The sequence below is a fragment of the Perca fluviatilis genome, chromosome 18 (genome assembly GCF_010015445.1).
Source record: "Perca fluviatilis chromosome 18, GENO_Pfluv_1.0, whole genome shotgun sequence".
NCBI classification, from domain to species: Eukaryota; Metazoa; Chordata; class Actinopteri; order Perciformes; family Percidae; genus Perca; species Perca fluviatilis.
The window spans coordinates 18,410,209-18,419,410 of NC_053129.1; the positions used below are offsets into that span (position 1 = coordinate 18,410,209).

Consider the following 9,202-nt stretch of genomic DNA (forward strand, 5'->3'; position numbering starts at 1 on the left):
CCCAGGAGCTCTGAGCTGCAGCGGACTATGCCGATCGGGTGTCCGCACTAAGTTCGGTATCGATATGGTGCTCCTGGGGGAGCCCGGGATCACCAGGTCGTCTAAGGAGGGGTGCACCGGTCCAGGTCGGAAACGGAGCAGGTCAAAGCCCCCGTGCCGCTCAGTAGTGGGATCGCGCCTGTGAATAGACGCTGTAGTGCAGCCTGGGTAATACAGCGGGACTCAGTCTTTTTACACTCATAGCTTCACTACTATTAACTACTGCCACAACCCACACTCAAATATCACGTCTTTACATCACACCGCAGCTTTTTTTTCAATCTTCTTGTTCATGAAAAGCCCTCACAGACCGGCTGCTCTGCGTGTCCTACACTGCCTCCACCTGGAGGACACCTGCAACTACACCAACCATACTGAATACTTCTCAGTCCTGAGGTAGGTGGCGCCAAGTAAAAGGCGCACAGAAACTACTAGAAAAGGCTTTCAAGCAAACGATCAGTTGAAATATGCTGTAAGACAAAGCATAACAATCTATAGGCTTTTATCTCTGCTTTGGTTCATTCTACTGACATGTGGCACATGGAAACTGTAAACAAAAGACCTTCTGTTTTTGATAGGTTCATTCAAATAATCAACAGACAGTGATACACATGGTGCACCATTACAATTGAATTTATTATAGGCCTAATAGAGATTTGATAATTCATAATCAGACTGACTAAAATCTAGGTGTCCCAGTAGCTGGTGCTTTTAGAACTTTATAAATGTCATCTATGATTTGTCATCTCAAAGGTGATATTTGGTTGTGTGATCATTGTGAATCAAAATTCAGGGATGTTCTTGATGAGGAAGTGTTGCCTTAAACTGATGCAACATGCAAACAATACAACATTTTGGAATAACTTGAGTGGCTTCAGAGTCACAAGTCTTCCTGTTTGTCTTAAATCATTTTCAAACAAAGATCAACCAAAAGTATATTTCTAAACCTACTATGTAAAGCTGGACATTTAGCACCAGGTTGTTTCCCACAGTAACAGAGCGCCTTATCCTTTTGTTAAATGACAAACAGGTGACATTTGTGGTCAACCACAAACTATGCCACTGGTAATGGCCATTTCTTTTCAGCAATAGTTTGCAAAGTGACCAAACTATGTATCTGTATCTGATGGGTTAAAATAACTGTATATCAGCATAATACATAAGATTGTGCAGTAAATGTATATCTCCTTATTATAGCTTACATATGCTGACTTGATGCTGACTGAAAAGAGTCAACTTTTCACAGACTGGATTTTACACTTGTGCTACAATGACTCATAAATGGTGTTTGTTTTGAAGTAAATACCGTGTTCTGTATAATTAAACTCACTATACGTGTACAAGTGTTATTGTTACGGTCATCAACGTCTACACGATTCTTCACTTTCCCTCAATAATGCGGTGTTTATTAGAATCCTCCCACAGTCATTTCCATGGAAGAGAGACCACAAATGAGGGCATCGCAGTTTGCTATCTAAATAAATGGCCCTTCAGGGTTTTTTCTAAGTGAGAAGATGTGAGACTACTGTTGACAGCAGCTGCTAATGTACTTATCAGTGTGTCAAGCTTGAACTCTGTGTGATAAGCTGCTATCAAACTCACTGCTTCTAAGAGCAACCAGCAGAATTAAAAGAGTGCACAAATCTCTCCTTGTTTTAATAATCTCCATATGGAATAGCTCACAAATGCACATATAGATCACTGAAAAATGTCATAATTAAATGACAAACACATAACAAACAATTATACTTTACATATTTAAAACAATTATCACAATCCACTCAACATGTTTAATGACTTTATGATTTATTTAGTGCAGTTTCTGAGGAGCCCAACACTTCTCGATCCTTAGCACCTTAAGGTTAGCCTAGAAACCCTATCGGCCAGGGTCAGTCTAGCAACTCTCCGTTGGCTTGCGAGCTGGAAAAAACAAATTCTGGTCAGGCCAATCACATCGTGTATAAAATCGTGGGCGGGCTTAACATAAGGACGGCAGAGTTGCGATGGTTCCACGTAAATTAGTTCTCTTAATGCATCCATGGTAAAGTCCCTGCTACTTGAAAACAAAGAAGATGGCTGCTACTGCTGCTGGCGAACAGCGGCCTTTCGAATCGGCTTTGGCCGTGACTCTGGAAGACTTGGAGTTAAGCACTGAAGTCATTCTTAAAAAAGGAAGATGTATTCGGAGTTTTGCCGACCGGATACGGCAAAAGATTAATCTATCAACTAGCGTTGCTCTGGTTGGCTATGAGTGCAGAGGGAATTTGAAAGACAACCGTTTATCCCGCCCCTCGGATTGAGCCCTGCCAATGGTGAGTTCCCAGACCCAACATCTTGATGTGGGTCTGGCTTGCCAGGCTACCTTAAGGTCATCCAAGGTTTAGAAATAAGCTTGATACAGAAATTAAGGCTGCAATAAGTCAAACCTGTAGATCTGTTATGTTTTTCTATATTTGTACTGTATTGTGTCTGTGTCCTGGTTAAAGCAGAATTAAACTAATCAGCTTTCCTCTTCTTTTCTTTTTGCAGTCTCAACTCTTTTGGACAGCGTTAAATGCCAAGTATTAGAAATATCTGGCCTTGCCCAAGCTCTTCAAAATTCCTGTGATGGTAGAACATGTTTTTGTGTGGGAGGACTGTTCTGCCAAGCAAAGCTGTTTTGGTCCTGATTTTTTTTTTTCTCACAAGAAAAAATCTTGTTCTTGCATCACCAAATGCTACCTCTTGATGGAGGTAAACAAGAAAATGATACGATAAGAATAATATGATAAGAACTCACATATGCAGCTTTTGCAGTCGTCACCCTTGACTTTTAGATGCAGTAGGTGTCATACCACGCCACCGTGTACAGTAATGTAACCTCCTCAAACTGTACATTTTCTAGAAGATTCCCCAACATCTTCACAGAGAGTCATTTTGAGTGAAAGACAACAAGGGAATTCTAGGTGGGGTTTTGGGGAGCCCCGAGTCCTTCAACATAGCCTCACCTTATTGCAGCTGCTGGGCGGCGAGCAAGAAAGTGTGGTACATATCTGGAAATTACCATTAAGTGTGCGTAAATACTCACAACTCAGTCATCCATGTGGACTTTTAGGATGCGCTGTCTCTTGAGGATTTGGTCGAAACATATATGTGACTGCTTAAAAAAGAGGAAGCGGGAATGCCCATTTCTGTCAGACACACAAACACACACACACACACGCACGCACACACACACACACGCATACACACATACACACATATAATCACATGTGGAAAAAAGGTTACAGCAAGGTTAATATATCTTGTCTTTTAGTTGAAAGTTATTTTTTATTTGATTTTGATTGTGCTGCTACTAAATATTAATTTCTACATGAAATTAGTATTATTGTTGTTTTTACATGTAGTCACCTACTGTAGGTAAGTATTTGAAGCTTTTTCTGACGCTGGTAATATCCATCCATATTTATTGAAATTGAAATTTAAACCCCCCAATATGTTATTTTTCTGGAGTTTACAAAATTACCTTATGTGCCTTAACTTTCCATCAGACATGTGACTTCCAGTCTAATGCAACTTACCCAGATTCTTACCAGAAGCCACATCACATACAGCTAATTAGGCAGACAGCTAGTCTCACAGTATGTGTGTCAGAGAGAGAGAGAGAGAGAGAGAGAGAGAGAGAGAGAGAGAGAGAGAGAGAGAGAGAGAGAGAGAGAGAGAGAGAGAGAGAGAGAGAGAGAGAGAGAGAGAGAGAGAGAGAGAGAGCATGAGCAAGAGAGTGAAAGAGAAGGAGGAGTGACAGAAAGGGAAAGAAAAGAGGGAAGAAAGACTCATTAAGCCAATATCTTCTCAGCACCCGTTCTGCTACATAGACTCTCTCTCTCTTTCTTTCTTTTCTCTCTCTCTCTCTCTCACTCACACACACACACACACACATACTAAAAACACAAAGCAGAAGTGGACAAAGACATACGGTTTCCGTCGCCGCAGTTGGCTATGGCTCAGGGCTCTGACAGCAATGACACAAGTTACAAGTCCCCATCACCTGGAAGCAGGCCGGTAAGTGTGCACTTCTATATATACTTTCTCAATAATACACCTCAGTTTACTTGGTTACATATGTACACTAAAGATTTATAGATTAAATACAAATCCTGACGCTACACTTTTCTCATAAATCTGTGATTGGATGCAGTTTTTTGATGCATGGTTAGTGGGCAGCAACACAGCCTATCAAAGAGACTGTCTTTGTTGGCTATTTTCACAGCTTTTCAGAAGTGTTTCCCATGCACACATGGACTGCAGGCATGACTATCCTTCCAGTGGACGCTTTTGAGAATTGCAAAATTATCACTCGTCTAAGTCCTTTGTTTTAGCAAATCTCATCTCAAACTGTGAATGATTGGGGAGCTGTCAGGAACAGAGTGTGTGTTAAGTTGGTAGCCTACTGTACATTTCTCTGCATGTGAGTCTTGTTTCACATGTGCCGCTTTCTTGCACATTGGTGCTCTAGCACTGTGGATATAAAATGGTTTTGTTAAAGATGAAACAAGTTGGGAGCCTAACTTTAAGTGGATAAAGCAATCTGGCACTATCAGTTGTTTTGGGGCTTTTCAGCAATACTTTAATGGACAATCAGAAGACGTTAGATAATTAATTTGTTATCTCTTTGATGTACAACTGACTCAGCATTTTGAAATGGATTAGTTATTACGATACCAAGAAAATTGAGTGTTCAGGACATGAAACAGGGTGTGCGTTAAACCTAACCGATGACTCAGCCACTCCCCGACCCTGCCCTTCACATGAAGTGTAAAGTTAAGCCCATCTTCTGTCAAACTGTCATTAAAACGAACACCGCTTCCATTTCACACATAAACCCACCAGCAAGAGCCAACAGCATAAACTACGACAGTCTGATCTTCAACTTTTTTCAGGTTCAGAAACATCTGCCTATCAGTTTGCCACTTGATGTGTATGTCATTGCACACACATTAACTGTCGACATTTGTATTTTCGTCAGAGCTCCTCAGATGATGCAAAGAAGGTGATGCGGAGAGAGAAGAACCGGATCGCTGCTCAGAAGAGCAGGATGAGGCAAACTCAGAAAGCTGACAACCTGCACTTGGTGAGAAAACCTTTCATTTTTCACAGCCACACATTTTAACACTGACTTCTAATTCTTAAGGCATTTGCCACAGAGACATAAGCAAAAACAGAGAAGATACTAAATGGTATTCATGTAAAAATGAATGTTACTTGATGAAGTACTTCACACTTTTAGCAGAGATGGATGTATACACAAGCCTAATGTCTAGCCCCAAAAGCCATCATTGTGTCAAAGCTTTATTGTACTGCAATGCTGGTTACACATCAGATTATATATACACACATGGAAGGATGTTGAAAGATACAGCATTAGTTAGGGTACCGTGTATAGAATAATGATGCTTGTGCAGCCTGAATACCAATGCTCTGCCAACTGATCAATTGATCAACACCCTCCGGGAACGGGTTTGTACTATATTTACCAAACATTACCTGACCATGTGGCGATGTGTCATGGCTTCTGTTGGGCTGCACACTTGGACGCTGCTCTGTGTGTTTGCAGAAGCTTAAGGAATAAATTAGCATGTGTGGGCAATCACTCCCTTTTGCAGCAGAGATTGCATCATTGAATATGATAACAGAAGGGTGTTCTGGGTGCGCGGGTGCTTTGTTTGTTGCCCCCATTATTCTTTCATGCAGCTCATTACGTGTGATAGTTTGTAGTCAGTGTCGTTTCAGCTTTTACTTGGTTGACTCGGCACAAGATGGGGCTTTTATTCAACTCAAACTTAGGCATTTCTTTGTCTGCATTCCTAAATCTGTAGACACGTGTGTGCAGCAGGTCTCTGTCTTATGGATCCTTGTAACTAGCAGTAACTCTAACATGCTGTCACATCTTACATCAGCACACATTTCAACACGCTGACAACATATCCACTATCTGTGACTTCCTCGTTCAGGCCGAGATGATTTGTGCTGTACTGTACTGATGTTTTTAGAGCCGCTGTTTCGGTGAACTTTATCAGATAAACTGAAGAGATTTTGACCTTAAAAACACCCACACTGGAGGCAGTAGTAGATCCAGAGATTTGTAATCATGTTCCCATGAATTATGGTGTATCAATCTCTTTAAAGCCTGTCAGAGTCACAGAGAACGCCAGGGGACCACATAGCATTCTGTGGTTTTTCTGTCATCGTCTCACTTGATAAACAGGAAGGCGAATTTTCCCTCTCTATGACACCGCGGCTTATTTCCTGTTTCTTCAGTAGTATTTTTTTCTTCTGTGTAAATGAGCTTGAAATTGTATGTCGTGGGCAGGAGGGGAGAAAAAGACAGTCACTTCTTGTAAAGCGCCGATAGCAGTGGGCTGTATTTGGCTAAGTGACGCAAGTACAGGGGTTTGCCCAAAGGTTCTGTGACAGTAAGGACCCACAGCTCAGTATTATAATCTTTCGGCCATGGTGTGATGACCTTTTCATTAACCAAGTGGAAGATTTTCTACCCTGCTATTCCCACACAAAAATTTTTTTTTAAACCACTCGCGACTAGTTTGCTCTACTTATATGATCTCTGAAGAAGAACTTGTTTTGGAAAATGTACGTATCATCTAAACATGTTAGAATGGCAACTTTTATAATTGTGGTGCTCGGTGAGCTGCAGGCAGTTTGTGTTTTTATCAGTATTCATAGGTTAATGTTGAAGGACAATGCACTTTTACTACATCTTTTAAATACTTTACCGTAAAGTAAGGTAAACTAAGGCTGCTGCATGCTGTAGATTTATTGTGTTTTTACTAACTCCCGAGCAACCTTTGGTCTTCATTTATTTCAGTATGAAAAGAAAAACAATACTTTAATTATTACTTAAGTTATGATATTGTTCTCTTCTAATGCAATCCACGATTTCACCTGCGTTACCAGCTGGGTTTAAGGTAACCCTGGACAAAAATAAAGTAGCATACCACTGTTTTAGCTCATTTTAAAAGTATATTTTAGTCAACATTACTGCCAACTGTTTACACTTATTCTTCTTATATACATTCTTTCCTAGCATGACTGTTCTTCACATAGCTTGTGTAATAAGTATATATATATATATATATAAAAACGGACTTGCAGAGACTGATCAATATGTCAGATTTTCAAGTACGATTCAAGTATCTACAGGTTGATGCAGACACCTACTGAACTGAATGGAAACTAATGGCTGCCAGGACACAGAAACAAGACTGAGAGTCTAGCCATGCTAATGGCTCTATGAAGCTGTACAGTGTGTACTTAAAGTAGATACAGTACAGCGGTGCTAACATGCTAACAATAGCAATGCTTATATAGAGTTTATTAAGTTCACCATCTTATTTTAGTGTGTCAGCATGCTCACATTTGCAAATATTCGCAAAGTACAGCTGAAGCTGATGGGAAAGTCATTGGTTTTGCAAAAGGGGACATGTCTACCAAAATTCCAGACAAGCTATCCACTAGTTGTGGAGAAATTTCAATCAAAACCACAAATGTCAGGGGATAATTGAAGTCTGCAGGATTCAATCTCTGGGGAATCTAATATACTGTATCTGTACAAACTTTCACGGCAATCCATCCAATAGCTGTTAAGATATATCATCCAGGACCAAAGTGAAAGACAGGCAGGCAGGCAGATCGACAGATTGACAGGCAGACAGACAGACAGACAGGCAGACAGGCAGGCAGGCAGACAGACATACAGGCGGACATTGCCATCCATACAGCAAATACATCGCTGTATGGTGACAGTAAGGACCCACAGTGACAGTATTTAATAAATAGATAAAAAAAAATATTGTGCTTTGGAAATAAACTGTGATTCTGTTGTTAAAGCACTTTAACTTGCTAAAATAACTGCATTGAAACAGGATATATTGCTGCAGATATCGCTTTTAATGTCATTCACACACTTAACCTCACAGTAACAAACACTTGTATCACTAATAAACAAACACTGCCACTGTGTGTTCCAGGAGAGTGAGAACCTGGAGAAGGAGAACGCTGCCCTGAGGAAGGAGGTGAAGCAGCTGACAGAGGAGGCCAAGTATCTGTCCTCTGTGCTGAGCAGCCACGAACCTCTGTGCACCGGCCTGGCTACTCAGACCCCCGAGCTCATCTACCCTCCTCATCACAGCAGCTACCACCACCAGCACATCACTGTACCACACTACCAGCACTGACCTGACTGACTACCGAGGCAGCCGAGGACGTGCTGCAAACAGATGACTGACCTCAATGGAGAGAAAGACTGACCGGAGATGTGTCTATAAATGTTAATAATTGTTCGAAACATGAACAATAACATGACAGGCCAATATGTCTGCCAAACAATGACAGTACGGACCCCAAGCTGTAACAAGCGGTGTTGAAAACTATTTATTTTGCTTGTGCTCATCTGTTTGCTTTTACCTGATTGACATCAGTGATCTGTATGTGGACTTAAACGGCTCAATGAGTAGAATTATCAACCAGTCTATGTTTACAGCGGGATAAGAAAAAAACATCCTACTGTATGTTCAGGTGACTCAGGTGATACAGTATTTTTGTAAATTTTTAGTGTCATAGAGCACCTTCGTCATTCTGTCATGTTTTGAGTTTCTCGTGATTATAACTGTGTTTCAGTGTGTAAATGTCGATCGATAATGCTCAGGAGATTTTGACAGATTTGATTGTGGACAAAGAGAATGTATAAAGTCGAGATCCTAAAAAAAAGGCTTCAATGTACCAAAAAAGAAACGTCTGGCAGTGAAGAATGGGCTTTCAAAGGGTCTTGACTTGTGTATTAGTGATGATGCTGATGTGGGAGAAGACCCAGCAAACGATATTTATTAAATATGTTGCCTTTTAGGTACTCATTTCTGACCTCCACAGGGTTGTTATTCATGCCTATATGAAGTGTTTTTCTTTGTCAGGACAGCAGAGTGTGTGAAGTCTGCACTAGTGCTGATAACAAACCACTGTAATGTTTTATTTCTCTGACGAGGGAGTCCCTAGATGGCACTGTTCACCAGTAGATGAAGTTATAGTAGTTTGTGTCAGAAAACACAAACTATGAAAATATTAATTCATAGCCTGTCCTGGCTGGGCATGAATTAGCCTATAGTTTGTCCTT

At 40.8% G+C, this 9,202-nt stretch overlaps 1 protein-coding gene across 2 annotated transcripts; it reads left to right on the plus strand.

Annotated features, from left to right (window-relative positions):
• Positions 1 to 3,803: 3,803 nt before the first annotated feature.
• batf (basic leucine zipper transcription factor, ATF-like) lies at positions 3,804 to 8,952 on the plus strand. Of its 2 annotated transcripts, none has more exons than XM_039781885.1 (3): positions 3,804 to 4,080; positions 5,045 to 5,149; positions 8,064 to 8,952. In XM_039781885.1, exons 1-3 carry the CDS (start codon positions 4,018 to 4,020, stop codon positions 8,268 to 8,270), a joined length of 375 nt encoding a protein of 124 aa, XP_039637819.1. In that variant the 5' UTR covers positions 3,804 to 4,017; the 3' UTR covers positions 8,271 to 8,952. The 2 variants fall into 2 exon arrangements, with proteins under 2 accessions (XP_039637819.1, XP_039637818.1); XM_039781884.1 differs by lacking the exon at positions 3,804 to 4,080 and adding an exon at positions 4,229 to 4,958.
• The last annotated feature ends 250 nt before the right edge of the window (positions 8,953 to 9,202 follow it).

What these genes read in the sequence shown, in the direction of transcription:
- batf (XM_039781884.1), top strand. Translation starts at nt 4,794, where the DNA reads ATGACTCAGCCACTCCCCGACCCTGCCCTTCACATGAAGTGTAAAGTT. An exon ending in TGATCTTCAACTTTTTTCAG is followed by an intron (nt 4,959 to 5,044) that starts GTTCAGAAACAT and finishes TATTTTCGTCAG; the next exon opens with AGCTCCTCAGATGATGCAAA. An exon ending in AAGCTGACAACCTGCACTTG is followed by an intron (nt 5,150 to 8,063) that starts GTGAGAAAACCT and finishes TGTGTGTTCCAG; the next exon opens with GAGAGTGAGAACCTGGAGAA.